This window comes from Crassostrea angulata, chromosome 7 (genome assembly GCF_025612915.1).
Source record: "Crassostrea angulata isolate pt1a10 chromosome 7, ASM2561291v2, whole genome shotgun sequence".
NCBI classification, from domain to species: domain Eukaryota; kingdom Metazoa; phylum Mollusca; class Bivalvia; order Ostreida; family Ostreidae; genus Magallana; species Magallana angulata.
This window is the reverse complement of record NC_069117.1, coordinates 49430609-49451776: the sequence shown is the minus strand read 5'-3', so window position 1 is coordinate 49451776 and position 21168 is coordinate 49430609. Positions and strand designations below refer to the sequence as shown.

Below are 21168 nucleotides of genomic sequence, written 5' to 3'. Positions count from 1 at the left end.
AATATTCATGATAGAATGAGCAAAGAAACATGATTCCTTGAGTATTAGAGAAGATTCCAATTGTTTTCATATTCATTGATAAAGCAGCAAGGTCTGAAACAATTTAAATACTCTTAACTGTGCCACAGATATCCCCGTTTCGGAAATTAGACAAAAGACAAAATTCACATTCTTTGAAAGTTATATCCCTCCATAGGCGCAACTCAATTTTTTGGCCATAAAAATTATTTTTTTTGCCATCAAGATGCAATTTGGTCAAAATTTAGGACAGATAGACAGACTGGAAATTCATGTCCACCTCATCTAAACCTGTTTGCTGTATACATGTACATGTAAAATAAAATTAAAAAAAAACCTTTTTTGAAAATTAAATCCAAGATTTTATTTTATAATTTGACATTTCAAAAACCAATATTAATGAAAAATGAAATTCAAATACCCACTGAAAGGAGACGTTAAATTGTGTGTTTGTATGATCCTGATATATTATACATGCATTATAAATCTTAGATGATATGATACCCTCGAGATTCTACTTTATGAAAAATATTACACTGTAAATGGAGAGAAAAAAGTTCACAAGGGTGAAAAAAAATGTAAACAAGTCAATGCAATAACCCTTTGAAGTGGAATACATGTACAACAAAATGTAAATATCTGGAAAAAATGAGCACTAAATGTTTTGAATCAGATGATCACTTAACATCATTATTGCTTATCTAAGATTATTTTCATTTGCCACACATCAATGTCTGAATAATCTAATTTAATCAAGACACAACCATTCATCACAAGTGAAAAACATCATTTTGAAAAATATGCTTACTGGAAAAAGGAAAGAAATCAAATGTGATAGCATTAAATAACTCTATTATTCAAATTATATCACACCAGTTATTAAAATACCCTGGTTTATAAAATTATGACCGATTTATAAACAAAAACTTCTGTACATTCACTACTACATTGTATTAAATACATTATGGAAACAAAATACAGATGTAGATCGATTCAAATAACTGAATGAGCTGAATGGTTCTTATCTTCTTATACTTTCATTAGATCATCTTGGTACATTCCCATAATTATTACAAAATATAAACTACTAAGATTATGATCAAATCTGTGTCTCTATTGAAATGGAAGGTCAAAAAATACATTTATAGATCATGAAAATAGACAATTCAATTTGTACCAGTCTACGAGATGTATTCACCAAAGAAGTCAAGCACTGAGTTTTTATAAAAAGAACATTATAGACTTTCTATAAAATAATTCAGAATTCATTTCTTCCATCAACATCATATCTTCAATTTTTATGGCACTATAAATGACAATGAGTCATAACTGTATGGTTCGATTTGTATTTGGTTTTTATTTCATTTAGTCTTTTTGTGACCATATACTGTACGTATGATCATAAATGAAAACTATTTAAAGCATTTTAAAAGTACACATTCTACTAGGACAAAACATCTCGGTGAAAGAAATCGGCAAATGGAAATATATAACATGTGTGGTAGGTAATATACATTAAGGTCCAAATTGAGATCACATGGGTACATGAGTAAACAAATATGAAACAGATTCACCATTGTGAGTTCGTCGAATGGATTCAGCCAGCATGGTTGAAATGTCGATGCACTGAAAAAAAATATAAATAAAGTTTAAATCAACATTTTAATGTGGCAGAGCCATAAAACAGCAAATTCTAAAAACAGGTAGTATTCTCGTTCTTCTCAATAACAGTGAAAGATATAGCTAGGTCATATTACATGGAAACAGTATACCGGTACCAGTGCATTTAGAAGTAATTGAAAAAAGTTATACAATGTATTACTATTTATTTCAACACCAATATTTAATTAAGTATCATAAGTATTGAACATTCTCTAATCTATTGTTTTCTAAACATTACACACAAAACACTAAAACAGTCACTACTCGTCACTAATGACAATCCTTAGAAACCAGTTTCTGTAAATAATTAAGGACATACAAGAGGCATATTGACAACCTTCACCCCTCATGACCTTTGGGTAAGGCAGTATTAAAATTGTTACAACTAAAGGAATTTTCTTCTCTTCAATACAAAGAACACCCTTAAGAAAAGCTATATAGGTGTGCATAAATACCTGAAATTTAAAGTCATGCCAACACAAACATTGTCTTGAAATCTTTCAATTCACACAATATACCCCAAAACATTGATTTTCTAGACAATACATGTATACCAACAGAACAGTAATGTTAATATAATCATCTAAATGAAAGATCAAAATGCATGTTCTTTGATGGAAAGAGTGATATAGCAAAAAACATCTTTCACAATGTTTACAATCAAAGATGATTCTAGTCTAATACATCTTTCCTGTGCATCTTGAACAAAAAATATACTGTAAATGTATATTTGACTTGGTACACTTAGCATTTTTGCCAGAACATTGCTTCTGCAAAATAAAATTGGCACTTATGTTCTGCATTTATGTTTATGCATGACAACTAACATGCAGAAATTTGTTAAATGTACATGAAATCATGCTAAATTGCTGAATTACCAGGTACTGCCAAATATCATACTGACTAAATATGATACATTTACAGTAATACTTGATGTTCGGCCAATAATAAACTAATAACATGTAGAACTACAATAAAGCAATGATTAATAACCTGCATAACAGAAGAAAGGATAGGTAAATTAATAGAATGCAGCATGCAATCAAAACAACAACATCATAAAGAACATGGTACTCTGAAAGTGAACCTACTGCCTTGTTAGACTGAGGGGCAACAGGTGATTTACAATGGCACATGACTGAACAGATAGGACACAGACTCTCCATTATGTGTTCTCCTCACCGACTCCGCTAAGATGATGGAGATGTCAATGCACTGAAATAGTCAAGTCCATGTAAACATTAGACATTGAAGAGGATGAGGCATTCTGTTTCCAGAATGGAGAGGTTTATGAATGTTGTAAGACATCTAAGTCTGGGTTTTGTCAAACTTCACTGCTCTATCAAATACTCAGCATTAATTATCTTCTTTATTCTGCTCAAGGCTTCTATACTCTGTCCTAGGTTTCTATTTCAGTCATTTTTTGTCAATTTTTTCTTAATACATTAAGATGTCTATCGGTAAAGAATAATTGAAATTTATATGAGAAAAAATGCAGTATTTCTTCTTTAACCCCTCTTTTCTAGACAGAGGAATTTAATGGACAAGAAAGACAACAAAATTCTTTCAAGGATTTACAATGGAAAAATATAATGTGATCTATTCAAAACTTTTTGGGACATCTTGTACAATTTTTCAAATATCATGCATCCTCTGAGTATTGTTTGGACACAAAGGTATTTATGATAATTGAAAAATCCATTTAAAAAGTGACAGAAAAGATTAACCAAAGATAATCACTGAACAAGTTTTTTCCATGATGAGACAATTTTCCCATCAAAACAAAAAACAAGACAGTAATTAATCTATGAAATCTTATGGTGGCTGATTTTCAAACTTAAAATCAAATATACCCTTACTTTTTATTCTTAGCAACAAATGCTTCATTATACATTGAAAGAAAATCTAGTTTGTTATCACTTTTAATACTGTCCACGCCTCCAACTACAATACCTGATGAAAGGGGAAAATTAGGCTTTGGTTTACGAAAATAAAAATTGTGTGCAGTTTGTTGCAATTAATACACAGACATACATGTAAAACTTTTTAGATAAAAATTGGTGGTGGTTTAAGATAGGACCAAATCATGATTAGGAACACATGAAATAAGGTTGAACACATGTCATAATTTAAACTGAGAAGTTTTCATCTTTTCAAATGTGCTTTCTAATATGGGACTTGGCTTAATTAACTTTTTTTCATTCTCATGAATATTAATTACTTTAAATCCACAGATGAAGTAAAACATTTTAGTTTTTTAGAAAATGACAACATACCAATTATGAAAATGTTGTTTACAGATGCATGTAAGTGTTATTGTAATTGATGAGACTTCTTTCAAGAAAGTGTAAAGGAACAAATTGGAAAAGGGCTTTCATGAGAATGAGAAAAGTTTGCTGATTTTTACAAAAGTCAATAATTTTAATCGTCTGAAGATGGCATCAAGCACTACATACTGGACTGTTGGGCACAAATCTAAAAACAGTAGACATACTTAATGTCAACAGGGTCATTTTTTCCATAGATATTTCAAACCGGATAAAAAAATGTAACTACTGTTCTATCAAGAAAACCAGTGAAGCTTAGTTCCACATGATTTTATTTCTTCATTATTCTTAAGGTTTATGAATCAATGCTATTTCCAAGTGCCTTTATAATAGGAAAACAATTAATTAAAAGACCAATTGATAAGTTCTCTTAGAGTACAGCAATACTTACATTTAAATTACATGTATTAAAATCAATTCAAAACCACAAGAAATATGTATGTCTGGTGTTAGATTCAAACAGAAATTGTTCAGTTTTAGAACAGCACAAAGTTTTTTATTGTTAAATTAAAAAATGAAAGTTTGTTGAGTAATAGAAATCTGTACCCTGTAGACAAAAAGCACATCTACAATACGATACACGAGGTGAGAGTGAGTATTCAACAGGAATGACTCGAGGCTGTATCTTACCTTTATTTTGGGAGCACACTTCATCCTTTCCTCCTGAGGAATGGTGTTGGTAACAACCACCGCCTCAAAAACAGAGTTGTTGATGCGAGAAATGGCTGGTCCTGAGAAGATTCCGTGGGTACAAATTGCATAAACTTTGGAGGCCCCTGCTTCAGTAAGTCTAGAAAAGAGTTTATGTATATGTATTGTAATCATCACCTGAAGGCATATTTTTATTATGTACTTCATTTCAGGAATCATGTTTGTGATTGAGTTTTCATTCAAATTCCATATACTGTAACACATTCATATCTAAGAGTGGCCCTTTTAAACATCACAACACAAGATCTAGAATTCAAGCTGTACTAGGCAATCTAACCTGATGTACAGTGCTATATGCTTTCTGCTTGATTAGACAATGATGAATATATGAAAATTTTAATCATAAATGTAACTACTTTTCTGCAGCATGACAGAAAGTTCCACAAGTATCTGCCATATCATCCACCAGTATAGCAATCCTGTCCTTGACATCCCCCACCAGGACCATGGTAGCCACCTCATTAGCCTTCTTCCTCTCCTTGTGAATCAGAGCAAAGTCAACGTTCAGTCTGTCCGCAATGGAAGTCACTCTAAACAGAAAAATCACAATCATCTTTAAGCAATTTTACCAGACTTTGTCAAATGAGACTTTGACCATTCTCTCTCTCTCTCTCTCTCTCTCTCTCTCTCTCTCTGTAATTGGTATACATATTACTCTCCATATCTTAATCAAAATACATTGGGAGTGATTTGGTTGTTTCAACGTGTTGTCTTTTGGCCATTACCTTTTGGCTCCTCCAGCATCAGGGGAGACAATGCAGCTATTCCTCCAGTCTGGGATAGTGTCCTTGATCCATTTTAGGACGGCGGGCTCAGCATACAAATTGTCCACAGGAATGTCAAAGAACCCCTACAACAACACTTATCAACATCTCTGCCACAAGTTTTCTTTTATATTATCCCATGTGCAATCCAAGATTTAATTTTTAAAAAAAGTAAAAAAATAAAATTGTGACTGATTTCAGGCATGCTGACAATGAACATTGTTAGATTTGTTACCTGGATTTGAGAGGCATGCAGATCCATGGTGATGATATGATCTGCCCCGGCCACAGACAGCATGTTGGCCACCAGCTTGGCTGATATGGGTGCTCTACTCTAAAAATATATAATTTCATCAAAGTTTAAAAAGCAGAATATAAGTGAGATTCAAACAAGTATGTTTCATTGTGTCCCTGACTTTGGAAACATTTAAAAGATGCAAGAGGTAGGTTATAAGGCATCCAGAAAATCAACTTAACCATGGTGATATTTTCAAAGTTGGTTACAAGTTGATGAAATTAAAAGCTTTATTTTGTTAATCATTTTGGCACAAAAATTCTTGTAAACTGAATACGTCTATCAGTTAAAGCAGGTACAAAAGAATCAAATATACTCTGTCCCGAGTTTTTGCTTCCACCACTTTTCGCTTGATTTTTTGATAATATTGAATGCCTTTATGCTAAAACTACGTTCTGTTCATCAACTAATATGAAAAATGTCCAGATTATCTGTTTTGAAACGCCCCTTCTACCGCTTCAGGTATCAATACACATCCCAAAATAGAAAGTCTACAGAGATTTTGCATTGCATCAGCCATTAATAAACCCGGATGATAACGTTGAAAAATTGCGCGAGGTGTCCCGAGTACTTCCGAATGGAGAAAAGATGTAAACATTTCCCATTATAAATCTCCGTAAGAAATTTGTTTTCGTTCCTGTAAAATTTAATGAGTGAATAGGGATAATTGTTCAATGAAGATATCCTGGACATTTTCCCTTTTATCGATTTCAACTGTATTTCTTTCACAGGTATGTGTATTTTTATTAAAAATCCTCAAAAAGTGATGGAAGCAATAACTTGGGACAGACTTTAGCATATTTTAAGTCATTAACATAATTTAACATCATTGCCAAACCTTGTCTTTCTTGTCCTGGCGTGCATAAGGAAAGCAAGGAATAACAGCGGTAACTCTGCAGGCTGAAGCAATCTTACAAGCATTGATCATGATTAAAAGCTCCATCAGCATGTCATTGACCTCATCACACCCACTTTGAACGATGTAAACATCCTCTCCTCTAACCGACTCCCCGATTTCAACACTGGAAGAAAAAAAAATATTTTTTTATCCATTTTGTTTTAAAAGAACCGTATTATTTATAAAATGAGAGATGTAAGTATATGTATATTACCAGCATTCTCCATTGCTGAATTTCTTGGTGACGACTTTCCCAGGCTCAATTCCGAGTCGATCGCAGATTTTCTGCGCCAAATCAGGGTGGGACATGCCACTAAATACCTTTATGTTCGGCATTCTGTGATAGTCAACAGCTGACTTTGCGTGCAGATTATTTTTGATGAAGGTCTTATGCATCAATCTTTTGTGTTGCACTGAGTGATTTTCAGCACGAGTTAGTCAATGTCAAGCGCACGCATTACATACGGTGTAAATTAGTTTCGCCTCTCGAAGCTGTAGTAATAAGGGTCTTTTCGCCCTACGCCGAGTCGCTCCTAGAAATATTGTGCATGTGCGAAAGTACTGTCTTTGAATGGTGGAAGAAAAAAAAAAGATTGAAAGATTTCCAAATGGTTGTAAATTTAAAGACACGAATTCTCTAAACCATTTAAAAATATATGTTTCTTTAAAAAGGACTTCTGTATCATTGGTGAACATTTTGGTTTATGAGCACTGATTTTCCAATTTTAAAGTTGAAATTTCTAACTTTAAGTTGATTTTTCCAACATAAATCTTGGATTTTCCAATTTTAAATAATATTTTTCCAACTTTAATCTTGGAATTTCAAACTTAAATCTTGCAACTTTAAAAGTTGATTTTTCCAATATTTTTTACTCTGAGGTATTTATGATCGAAGAATTTGAAAAAATGCTGCATAAAGATTCTGGGACATAGTTTAAAACACCCACTAATGTTAAAGTATCCGTGTAAAACCAATTGCATGTACATGTAATTAATAAAAAGAATTGAAAATAGCATATGCTACTATAGTCTGTCCCAAGTTATTGCTTCCATCACTTTTTGATGATTTTGAATATAAATACACATACCTGTGAAAGAAAACCTGTTGAAATCGATAAAAAGGAAAATGTCCAGGATATCTTCATTGACAAATCATCATTTTTCACTCATTAAAGTTCACAAGAACAAATTTCTTACGGAGATTTAAAATGGGAAATGTTTACATCTTTTCTCCATTCGGAAGTACTCGGGACACCTCGTGCAATTTTTCAACGCTATCATCCGGGCTTATTATTGGCTGATGCAATGCAAAATCCCCGTAGACTTTCTATTTTGGGAAGTGCATGGAAACCTGAAGCGGTAGAGGGGGCGCTTCAAAACAGATAATCTGGACATTTTTCATATTTTTGGATGAACGTAGTTTGAACTCAAAGGTATTTATGATTATCGAAATATCAAGCTATAAGTGGTGGAAGCAAAAACTCGGGATAGAGTATAGTATTGCTTTTAATGATTGCTACAGCTAATGTTTATCGACATGTACTGTAAAATTGTTTACATATGTCCTAGACAAGAGTTTTCAAGCCGTATCCTTTACTTAAAATTATAACAATGTAAACTTATGTTCTTTTTACTTTGGCATAGCCAGGGACAAAATAAAAACTATATCGAGGATTGTATCCCACATAATATGATAAAGTTAATAATTAAAGAAAAAACCCTGCAAAGGGGAACAACTTTGTTCCAAAAGGGGTGCCGTTACCAGGATACAATGCGGTCGTTTTTATCCGGATACGATAATTTTTTAGTTGTTGAGATGAACTGTATGAAATAGGGTATTAAAGAAAACAAGTCATATATTAAGTGCGTTTGTTATTTAATTATCGATCCCTTCCACTAAAGCCCAAATATGCGTCATGTTTCCAAAAATAATAACCGGAAGTAGAGCAAGTGAAGTAATCCTCTGTTTACGATTATCTGAGAGCATTTACTAGTGTTACCCAAAATAAAAGTGTGAACACCGCATCATGGCAAACATTGCCGCAGCAAGAATACAGAGAGAATTCAAAGAAGTTGTAAAAAGTGAAGAGGTAACGTGCGTTTTCATAGGAGAGCAGAAATACAGCTTCAATAAGTGTTATTTTCAGTTCGAATTTCCCCGAGAGAAAAAAAAACGGATTCAATTATCCCGGTTCCTGGATTCTTTATTCTTGATTCATTACTCACAACAATTTAGCTTATAGTGTTCAGTGATGTTTTTGTATTTCATATGTTTCTCAACAGAAAATGGTGTTGTCCTGGAATAAAGGTGTGGGTTATATAGGCTGATGGGTATCCATGGACTCGTCTCAGTTCATGAAATGTTTATAAATGAAATGAATAAGAGAGTTCTCAAACTAAATCACTTCCAACACTGTTTATTTAAAAGGATATTCTCTGAATAACTGTGACAAGGGCAGAGATGAAAAACCATTTAAGATGTTCTAAAAATTGCTGAATGTGCATAAAGAGTTCTGAACTGTGTTGATATCTGTTTAAGCTGCATGTAAATGATATCACATGGATGGTGTAGTTACGCAACATTAAAGAAAAAATGAGATCAGATGTCTTGAATAACTGTAAACAAGTCTATATACGATAAAACCAATAACAAAAACATTTTCTTCAATTTTTCCATTATGTTGATTTTATTTAATTCTTGCATGTATGTTGATTTGTCGTAAAAGAGTTCTTGCCCAATTTTAATGTCATTGAGTACATTCATGGGCATAACTATTTTCCATGTTCAACATTTATTCATGTTTAGGTATGGAAATGATTTCAATATATTACAGGTGGCGAAATGCAGTATCAAAGTAGAATTAGTTAATGATTCCTACAGCGAACTACGAGGTGAAATAGCAGGACCACCAGATACACCTTATCAAGGGGGAAATTTTCATCTAGAGATTAAAATACCAGAAACTTACCCATTTAATCCTCCTAAAGTGAGTTCATTGCTTGTGCTAACTTTATCACCAATATATGGTACTATATTTGGAATGCTTTTTGCAGTAGAATGTGTGGGACAGAATAATCTTCAGATTGTGCATTACCTGGGCTAAAGCCATGTATGTGTTTCCAGTGTTTTTGGGGGCCTGAATTGGGGCCGAAATTTAGCCCCATTCCCAATTGGGAATTTTCTAATATTTTGCCAAATGTGGATCAAAAATTCCCAATTGTATTTAAAAAAAAACAACTTTGGACAAGTTGTCAAAATTTGCAAGAACGGCTGAATAGAATAATGAATAATTTTAAGAACTCTAGAAAAAGAGGCATTGTGATTAATTAGTATTTGGATAAATTATAGAAATCATTAAATTTCATCATAATCATTAAGAACGAATTTTCCCAAATTTCCTGTTTCGTCGCTATTTTTTCCAATTGAAAGGGCTCCTGCCTCCAGTCCCAAATTGGTGGGAAAAAAACACTGGGTTCTGGTACATATTTGCTAATGTGCAGTTTTTGTGTGTAGTTGTAAACATGAATACTTCGATGTGTTTTGATAATCAAAAACATGAACACTTTGATGCATTTTTGATTATCATAATCCAAAAACACAAACATAATATGCTGTGGTAATTTAATACACCCTGAATTTAGGTACATTTTTCACAGGAATAATGCTAATCAGCTTGTGAGTGATTAGAAACATGAATACTTTTTTTTCTGCATAAATTTTTACATATGCTTAGTACCATATATATAAGCAGAGGTTCATTTTCTTCTCTAAACTGTTATTGTAGGTGAAGTTTTTAACAAAAATTTGGCATCCAAATATCAGTTCAGTCACTGGAGCTATTTGCTTAGACATCTTAAAAGACCAATGGTAAGTGCTTGATAAATAACAGTTGCATCTTTACAAATAACATTTTGAATAGCAAAGTCGAAATCATATCACATGCTTCTTTCCTTTCTGCATGGAAGTTGCTGTGAGTTCGATAGTTAAACAAGTTATTCTGTCTTCCAGGGCAGCAGCCATGACGTTAAGGACTGTCCTCCTCTCCCTACAGGCGCTACTAGCAGCAGCAGAGCCCGATGATCCCCAGGACGCAGTGGTAGCCAAGCAATACAAAGAAAACAATGAAATATTTAAGAAAACTGCTAGACACTGGACGTATGCTTATGCTGGAGGTCATTTGAATTATTTGTTTATCCTTTTATGTACTGGTATCTTTTTTACATTCTAGTAGATATTCTCAGACTGATCAAAATTTGTCTGTCTGGTCTTTGTTAGAGGTGTTTAATTTCTCATATATTCATCTTCTCCTCTAGGAACCAAGACCAATGATGGATCTAAAGAGTAATTGCAAAGTTCTTTTACCACATTAATGGGAATATTTTAGGGAAGAAGTTAATATCTTTAGAAGCATAAAGTTTCAAACTACAAAAATTCTTAGAAATTGTTTTTATGATGATAATTCTAATTTATATAATATATCGTCATCCCAAAAGCCAGGATTTGGCTACAAAACAGAGAAATAGCAAGAATTAGAACCATTTTAACAAGAGCTTAGATTTGGGTAGTTGTGTCAAACAGCAATGTGACGTAGGCCTGTCTATTTCATCGCTGGCCACTCAGCCAAGGCTCTGTGAAATCAACAAGATTTGTCTGGCTTTTGAGCTTAGACTATGCAATCTGTGTATATTTCACTTGAAACAAGCGTCATTTAAACTTGTTTTGACGAAAGAAATAGATAGTTACGTCCTATCGAAAGTCCAAGATCTTCTTAAAATGGGTCTAACTAAGAAACTGTTACTCAAGTTAGCCATGTCAATTGTTTAGGGGTTTTTTTTTGGGGGGGGGGGGGGGATTACCAGTATATGATGAAGACATGTGAAAAGCCATAATGGGAAAGCTTTATTGTGTCAAGTTTTTCTGACAAGTCAAAATTCCTTTTGTATTTGTTCGTGGTTCCTCAGTGTAAGATTAAAGCGATCAGATTATGCATACTAGTTGTGTGTTGTTTTTCTGTTATTTATGAAGCATTGTTATCAATGAGTTTGTTATCAGTGAGTCAGATTCTATTTAAGGTCAGGCATCTTTTTTTTTCTCTCTACATTATCAGACTGTGAAGGGAGTATCTCTTTTTCCTCCCTTTTTCCTCCTCTATAACCATTACCCCATTATAAAAGTATTGTTTTCACCACAGGTCCACAGAGGGAGTATGACATTGAAGCCAAGATACAGCAGGTGATGAGCATGGGGTTTGATGAGGTAGGTGTTCTCTCTTATTAAATCTGATGTTGCACCACTTTATCATTGAAATGGTTGAAAAAATCTGGATTTCCTGATAACTATGTAAACAGAAACATTGTTAATGTCTGTCTGTATTTTTCATGTCGATTGTGTCACTGTGTCCTAAATGTACATGTATCATATTGAATCAGTGTTTCTCAGATTCAATTTAAAACCCCTTTTTAGCTCACCGAGACGAAGTCAGGGGGAGCTTATGCTATACCCTCGGCGTTGGCGTCCGGATCTGGTTAAAGTTTTTGTTGCAGGTCCTGTATCTAAGCTATTACTTGTCCTGTCTTCACCAAACTTGCATGGATGATGCATCTGGACCTACTTATGGACTTGAAAGACTTGAATGCTGAATCTGAGTCCTAAATTTCAGATGCTGGAGGAGGTTAAGGTTGTTGGACCAGGTTAAAGTTTTTGTTGCAGGTGCCCATTGATAGCAATATCTAAGTTACTGCTGGTCCGTACTTCACCAAACTTGCATGGATGGCGTGTCTTATAATACTGATGCACCAAGCAGGCTTGGGTGCTGAATCTGAGCTATAGGTTACAGATGCTGAAGGAGGTTAAGGTTTTTAGAGCTGGTTAAAGTTTTTGTTGCAGGTGCCCTCTGATGATTATATCTTAGTTACTACTTGTCCTTACTTCACCAGACTTCCATGGATGGTGCGTCTTATGATACTGATGCACCAGACAGGCTTAAATGCTGAATCTGAGCCATAGGTTTCGGATGCTGGAGGAGGTTAAGGTTTTTGGAGCTGGTAAAAGTTTTTGAAACAGGTGCCCTCTGATGATTATATCTTAGTTATTACTTGTCCTAACTTCACCAGACTTCCATGGATCTTATGATACTGATGCACCTGACAGGCTTGAATGCTGAGTCTGAGCCATAGGTTTCAGATGCTGGATATGGTTAAGTTTTTTGGAACAGGTCACATGTTTAATAGATAATAGTACTATTTTAAACTTGCATAGTTGATTAAACTGTAATATGAATGAATCACAGAGGAAGCTTCAGTTGCAGAGCTTGATCTCCATTATCAAGGATGCTAAAAAATAAATCTTAGTTATTACAGGTCCTAACTTCACCAAACTTGAATGGATGGTGTGTCTTATGATACAGATGCACCTGACAGGCATGGATGTTGAATCTGAGCCATAGGTTGCGGATGCTGGAGCAGGTTAAGGTTTTAATTGCTAGTGCCCTCTGATGATGATATCTTAGTTATTACTGGTCTGAACTTCACCAAACTTGCATGGAGATGCGTCTTATGTTTACTGATGCACCTGACAGGCTTGAATGCTGAATCTGAGCCATAGGTTTCGGATGCTGGATGAGGTTTAGTTTTTTTGGAACAGGTCACATGTTTTATAGATGATAGCTTGCATAGTTGATTTAACTATATTATAAATGAAACGCAGAGGTTGCTTCAGATGCAGAGCCTGATCTCCATTATCAAGGATGCTAAAGAAATCTCCTAACTCACTCAAACCTGCTTGAAAGATAGACGTGTTTGTTGATAAATGATATAACATGATTCCTATGATATAGTATTATATGGTATGAAACAATATTGTTTAATATGATACAATATAATATACAATTTTTTTAAATATTTTGTTATGATATTGTATCATGACATCGTTATGTATAGTATTGTATATTATTATACAATATTGTATAATATTATATTGTATTATTAATTTATTATTTTATCACATGATACAATTACATAAGATATTGCAAAATATAATATTGCATCCTATGATACAATATTGTATATTCTATAATATTGTGTCATACAATATTGTATAATATGACATTAGTTTTTGTAATATAGAATTATATCACATGAAATGGTCTAAAATGATACTGAAATATATATTATAATATCGTATCATACGATATTGTATAAAATGATATTGGTTTATTAAATATGATATATTATTACATCACATGAAATTGTATTGTATGATATTGTAAAATATATAATTGTATCATATGATACAATATGTATAATATGATACTGTATTATATAATATTTTACTTTATCACATAATATTGTATCATTTGATATGATACAATGTTGATGTATCAAATTATATTGTATCAAATAATACAATATCATATTATGTATAAAAAATGATACAGTATCATACAATATCATACTATATTGTACAATATAATATCATATGTTTCAAAGTTATGATGTATTCTGTAATATGATATTGTAATATAATACTATATTTTTTTATATATTATGATATTGTATTATGTGATCAAATACGATAACGTATAACACAATACAGTGTTATATCATACGTTACAATATCATATCTCATCATTGTTTATTATGGTATTTTATTGTATTATATGATATATGTTGTAAATATGATAGGATGCAATATTTAATTTTATATTATAATTGTATTAATTAACATATGAACATATGATTATCATACAATTTTTTGACAGATGATATACGATATTGTGTCAAAACAGAATCCATGAATATCTAAGATCATAAAGTATGATTTTCATTTAATATGATAAAGGTGGTCTCATAAAGGTGAAGTCTCATAAGAGTGATGTTTCGTCTCGGTGAGCTTTGTAATCTGTGATTACCTATGTTTCTATTTTGGTACAGGGGCTATACATAAAAGTGTGTTAAATTCATGATTTTGGTTTGAATACCAACATAGATATTAGTGTGCTTTTCTATTGTATCTAAACCGGTTGTACTGATTCCTTTGATTTAAATTGAATTATACAGTTAAACATGCTTTTAACGAAGTGCCAGGGACAGGCAATTTTACTTCGTTGTAAGCGTAATTCGTTATAACTGTCAAGTTTACAACATGTAATAAAGTCACAGGGAATGAAAATCATTTCACTGTAAGAATCAATTCATTATAGGTGTGTTCGCTATAACCGTGTTTTACTGTATAATGTAACAATAAAATAAAGCAGTGTCCAGTAATTCTTTCCTTTGCTTGCAGCACAAATCCAGAGTGGCTCTATCTTCACATAACTGGGATATAGAAAGAGCAACAGAATTCTTATTAAGTTAATGCCTTGGATTCAGTAGCTGTGTTTAATGAGAAACTTGACAATGAATGTGATGAAGGCTACAGTGTGATGAAGCAAGGACGGCAACACAGAAACAAAACAACTCTTACACTGCTTATCATACCGTTCACCAGGAGTAACTGTGCATTGGTCTTCATTAGGTTCCTTACATGTTATTTGAATTGATGATTTAACGAATATGAGAGAAAGATTAGAGAGAGAGATAGGAGATAGCGGAATATTACACACTAATACAACATAATACACACTACATGTACATGTTTAATTTGTGTTACAAACACACATGTGTGACTGATAAATTATTGTTAGATTTGTTAGCAGGACACAGTCAACTACCAGTACAAGCTTACAAGTGAGGTGCAAGAATTTAACTATATCTGTGTTTTTTAAAACCAGAATTCATACTGAATATTTCCTTTCATTCAAAAGATTTCTTGAATTAAGAAAGAGTTAAACTTTGACCAGCTATTTACAATCAAAGAAAAATTAAGCATAATACAAAATCATTTATGAAAAAGTATTTATAGAACCTGCTGTTCCTTTATCATCTAATAGAAGCATGCGTAATCCTCAGCTGACAATGAGTATATATAAAGGGAAACTTGTTCTTATGTTTTGGATGCCAGTAGATGTGGTTAATTGGTGCTCGTAGGGCAATCTCTGCCGTCTTGTACAATATTGATATTATGACAGAGGGCATCTTGATTGGACAAAGAGATTCATAAGATGACATGATGGTGGATTTTTCTCTCTTTTTTTAATTGCACATCCTTTCTTTCATCTGTTTAATTTAATGATATAATGTTAACACTGTCCTTTCAAGCTATTTAAAGTTTTTTCTCGGTGTGATAATTGAAGATACTGTCTTAAAAATTCATGAAATTTTAAAACTAGAAATAAAAGTAGTGATTTCAGTGTCTTTAAACGACCATATTAATACATTTTAAGTCATATTCTTTAATATGCTGAAGTTTTTATGAAATTGTATGGTATACAACAATCCAACATAATTATAAAATGTGTTTAAGTTTGTTTCAGGTTAAAAGAAAACTTTTGGTCAGCATTGTTTCTTGTAACTTGCATTTACTATCATTAATAGTACTTTATACTTACTTTGTTGCTACTTTTGGAACCAGTGTAAAGGGAGTGAATGATTATATTCTTCATCCTACAATCCATGCATAAAAGATGTACCATAAGTATTATGCAGTCAACATTTTGTTACATATAACCTGTGTGTGATATTTATCTTGCGTTTATATCAGTTTTAACTTTTTACAAACTATGTGAAGTATAAAAGCTGAGCTTACGTTGCTTCGTATATATTTGTCATTTCTCTTAAATTGTAAATAAAATGTTTTTTCTAATGTGAAAATACTTCAGCCTCTGTAATTGACATGAGAAAACAATTAAATTGTCATCAAAAGAGAATTTTATTCGATGAGAATATTAAAAAATGATGCAAACCCAGCTTTTTAATGACAGAACATACATTTATTTGGACGGCGGGCTTGTGGAAGGGGGGGGGGGGTGTTCTTATTTATAGATGGTTAAAAAAAAGACCCAGTAGATATCAAAAAGAAAAATGGAGTTCAAAGTCTTGTTTAATCTCAAATTTATGGTGTAAATTCTTTTACTTCAAATATTTCATATTTTTCTTACTGACTGATTACCAATGAATATTCTTTCAAAGACAGAAATTTTAGAAAAAAAACTCCTTCAACATTTTACCATTGTGAAGTTTGGACATTTCTTGAAATGAAAAATAATTAAATCCTTTATTTTATTGATAGAATGCTTTTAAATGTGACTGTAACCAATATATGCAGTTTTCCTTAGACTTCTTGACTTTAAAATAGAGCTCATCAAATACTGTAACATCAAAGGGTACTCATTACACTTTAATGTACCATTATATTTTGGCATTTTCGCTACTTTGAACATAAAATAATTTCACTCAAATGTGTTGATTACACCTGATAAAATCATTCCATCATGGTGTAATTGTTACAACTTTTTGTAATAATTACATTTTACTGCAATTATTTTATATGGTTGTAATTATCACATCTAGATGTAATTATTACATCATGATGTAAAAACATTCTGATGTAATCATAACATCTTTATAAACATCCTATGCTTTGGATAGATTAATTGTGCCCAAACTAACTCAAGCCTGTATAAACTGATCTTTTTCAAAATTTGAATTGATATGATAATTTTCATTAGGGTGGACAGGGTAAAAAAAAAAAAGACCAAATAGATTTATTGTGAGATTTTTACAATGCGAATAAAGGTAAGTCAGGGCCATGTGTCATAGTAAGAAGAATGTAGGACTAAGTAAATCCTAGGAGGAAACCAGCCTTTGGTCTGCTATGGTTAGGATGTTTAGGCTGACAGGTCCTTTGCCATTTAAAAGAGATTCCAAATCTATATCGATTGGAATATCTTTTAATGTTATGAGGATGAACCACCTTTGAATTAAAGTAATGTTAGTATTTATGTAACTAAAATGGGATTTAAAATGATTTAATACGATTTAGAGAGGAAATCCAAGTTCTTTCTTTAAGAAGGACCCAACATCTTGCATCATTTTTATAAGAATGTCAAATTTCATATATGTCCAACAATTTTGTCACATTCAGGTTTTTTTAACTCACAGTTTACATGTACTTTATAAATAATATGAATGACAATTTTAACATCAGCATCATGCTTTCTGTGTTGCCTATAAACAAGTTTTAATAGATCCACTTAGTAATTTTATTACATAAAAAAGTTCTTAAGGGTTCCTGTTGTCTTCACAAACAGCGTGACTACTGATGATGAGCTTGTTAAGACAGGTCCTGTGGTTTGTGGCTCTGTGCAGAGTCAAAGGGAATAATATGGCCATCCTTTGAGGTCATGGTTCACCACTGGCAAAGACTTGAAGTTATGCAATGTGTAGTAACATTACATCAACTGTTTTGTTTGTATTAAGATACTATAGATATGTTTGATTGATGTCAAATATTTTATCTGTGTGCAAATGAAAGTATGAAAATAAATCTACAAATTACTGAAATGTGTTGAATAGTTACAAAAAGTTATTGATCAAGTTTTATTTGCACTGGTCAGGAATTGGACTTTCTAAACTTTTACACAAACAAATTTACTTGTGCAATACATTTTTTTCATCAAATGCTTGACTTTACATTTTGATCCTCCACATGCATTTGGCGTATCTGAACAATTTGTTATAAGAGGAAGTTTGAAACGATAGTAGATAATCTGGCTGTGGTTTATTTTTATGCACATCTTTACACGACTTTATTTCCTGGTAAAATTGTGAAAAGCAATCACTACAGACATATTTTTTTCCAGGAAAAAAAACGATGAGCAATGTCCATCATTTTTTTTTTTGCCAGCATAATGAAAAAAAAATATCTCCATTTATTGTCATTATTTCAATTGTTTGTTGTAGTCTGACAAGAGTATTTATGAATACTGTTTTGCCCATACATGTCGTAGTTACAGTTTCACAGATACTTTGCACACAATAGTGTTGCCGTCTTTCTACAAAGCTCTCTTAAATTAGCATCTTGGAGGGGAAAGATAATTTCGTAACTAAAAGTTTATTGTTTACTTAGAGCCTGGTTTGGGGAAGTAGAATTGAGGGTACTTGCATGTTCTAGTATATAGCAGAAGAAATCTGATTCTATTCAGTTGTGTTTCAAAACAACCTTCATAATCAATTAATATCACTTCTTGAACATTTTTTTGATAATTTGTTTATGGTCTATATTCAGGTAATATTATGAAAAATTATAACTACTTATTTAGCAATAATTTCTAGAAAGTGAGTAATTTGAATAATTCTGCACACTGTTACCATTGCTTCATATTTGAAATATTAGTTCAGCTTTTGGAGGCATGCATTTTTCTCGGGTGACCTTTACGACCCACAAGCAACCAGACAAATATAAGAAACCTAGCAAAGTCACTATGGGGTTAATGCATTGGAATGATCACAAATCTCACAAAAATAATGAATAAGATACAGACTGTCATATTTAACTAGTATGCCAGTTTTTAGAGGTACATTGTGTATGACTTTATCGGTATCTATGCAATCTTTTTATGTAACTTTAAAAAAATAAAAAAAATAAATAAGATTGTAAATTCAATGTTGATAATCAGATTATCCAGACCATATATTTGAGAAATCGTTTGGCCATTTGTTGGGGGTGTGAGTGTAATTAAAAGAAATATTTGCGGCATTGTAATGCCGTCTTTTTGCGGGATGGAAGGGGTTGGGGCTTGGTAGATCGCTTTCTGAAGGACGTACGCAAGCAAAGTTTCAAGTGTTTGGCTGAAATAAATGCATCAAAACCAGCTACATATACCCACAATGCATACTTGTACCAATTATTTCTTTTTTAATTAGGATGGGTAATGATAAACTCGTTGCTCTATCGCAGTCATGGAAAATAAAGATGGTTGTTTATAATTTTTGTTTTTTGGCTGCCACCAAACAGTTTTGTATACTTTCTTTCTTATTCCAAATAAAATAAAACACGTGTATGATGTGCATGAAACAATATATGGAAACACATTCAAATTCATATTATTAACAACAAACAAATTGAATATAATATTAAAGGTATTTACAATATTTTAAAACCAAAACAAACGGAGGGAAAATTAGATAGCAAGCAGAGTAAATTTTAATAACTCCATCTTCGCTTACGTCCACTTTTGTTTGGAACATCACATCTTTTCTGCCTTCGTTTTCGAGAGCTCTGAGATAAAAAAGAGAGACGAAATGAATTGAAGAATATTCAATTTGTGATTACATGTAGTTTCTAACTGGTACATACTGTATTTGAAATTGTCATGTAGTACACATATAATATATTTACTTTGTATGTATGTATATAATATATCAATGTTATAAAATTGACGTTGATTTATATTTGGGCCTTAAATTCTTTGAAAAATAGTTGACAAGTGATAGAAGTAGACGCATACAGCTTTATCTGTGGTCTTGTTGTCTTTGTTTGGCAGTACAACTTCTGAAGCCACAGGCGGTGTCGGTATGGTTTGGGATACTAATATCGGTATCTGTTGTTCCCTAAACATCGTCAATATAACATGAAAAAAATCAGTACCGTAAAGAGGCAAGTGCAACACTCGATCGCGTGTACACGACGGTGAAATTCCGTACCTTTTTGCTGCTGGTACCATGCCTCGGTCTTTTGTTGACTGGAGCTATTACATGTGGTGAAGAGGCTATCGTAAGATTATGTATACTGAAAATATCATATTATTTACCTACACAAATACCATATATGGAATTTATATAAAGAGAGAAATCGTAGGTAGATTTGGTGTTGACTATCTGTTAAATATATAGCAATAAACCAATTAATTATATTTGTATCAATACCAACCAATAAGCAAATATTTATCGCCGCGAATCGGTACTTTAAAAATTCTGGTAAATTCTTTCCAGAGAAATCTTGGTTGAGAACCAATATTTTCTTTGAATTTCGCAAAATAAAGTGATCGCGAATTAAAATTGGTTTACGGTATTGGAAATCTACTTTATCTTTTTCTTCAGGTCTGGATATTTGATAAGGTTTTTCCGTTGAATGACTGGTGTGCTTTTTGGTCTTTCTGATGGGGAGTGAAGAGCTCACATCTACACGATCTAGCTATAGCGTGTCTTTCCCTGTGATGCTTGGAATCTGTGAAAACATCTTTTTTATTTTTATTTATATATTAAAAACAAAACGAAAACAAATTAACGTTTGTTAAATGGTTTAAAATTAAACAGATCATAATATAATTTACGGGGTATCTTATGGTCTTTAGCATCAATGAAATTCTGTAAAAAATTCTGTAAGAAATGAAACAAAATATAAAAAGTAAAAGCAACCTTCTGGAAGCTTGTGAAATTCAGAGACAGAGAGTTGTAACAAAATGATGACATAGTACAAACCCACCTTTAAAGGATAGCAGATATTCTGATCTGATTTGATTTTCGATGTATGTTAAGGCTGCATCTAAAAACAAACAATTTATTCAGGATTGACCACGGACATGCAAACATTGATTATTTATATAACTTAGT

The 21168-nt window shown here is 32.4% G+C and overlaps 2 protein-coding genes and 1 long non-coding RNA gene across 4 annotated transcripts; 1 reads left to right on the top strand and 2 right to left on the bottom strand.

Moving 5' to 3' along the window:
* Positions 1 to 356: 356 nt before the first annotated feature.
* Positions 357 to 7139, bottom strand: LOC128156007 (ribose-phosphate pyrophosphokinase 1). Of its 2 annotated transcripts, XM_052817957.1 has the most exons (8): positions 6890 to 7139; positions 6616 to 6799; positions 5718 to 5816; positions 5444 to 5568; positions 5075 to 5248; positions 4638 to 4797; positions 2772 to 2895; positions 357 to 1644 (listed from the first exon to the last, which is right to left on the bottom strand). In XM_052817957.1, the coding sequence occupies exons 1-7, from the start codon at positions 7069 to 7071 to the stop codon at positions 2803 to 2805; spliced, it is 1017 nt and encodes a 338-aa protein (XP_052673917.1). In that variant the 5' UTR covers positions 7072 to 7139; the 3' UTR covers positions 357 to 1644; positions 2772 to 2802. The 2 variants fall into 2 exon arrangements, with proteins under 2 accessions (XP_052673917.1, XP_052673918.1); XM_052817958.1 differs by lacking the exon at positions 2772 to 2895.
* Positions 7140 to 8598: 1459 nt separating this feature from the next.
* Positions 8599 to 17285, top strand: LOC128155813 (ubiquitin-conjugating enzyme E2-22 kDa-like). The gene is made up of 6 exons (XM_052817676.1): positions 8599 to 8765; positions 9510 to 9662; positions 10461 to 10543; positions 10685 to 10848; positions 11868 to 11932; positions 14960 to 17285. Exons 1-6 carry the CDS (start codon positions 8703 to 8705, stop codon positions 15029 to 15031), a joined length of 600 nt encoding a protein of 199 aa, XP_052673636.1. The 5' UTR covers positions 8599 to 8702; the 3' UTR covers positions 15032 to 17285.
* A 2778-nt stretch (positions 17286 to 20063) lies between these two features.
* LOC128192105 (uncharacterized) lies at positions 20064 to 20767 on the bottom strand. The gene is made up of 3 exons (XR_008244502.1): positions 20639 to 20767; positions 20260 to 20303; positions 20064 to 20166 (listed from the first exon to the last, which is right to left on the bottom strand). It is a non-coding gene; the product is annotated as an uncharacterized LOC128192105 (long non-coding RNA).
* Between the last annotated feature and the right edge of the window lie 401 nt (positions 20768 to 21168).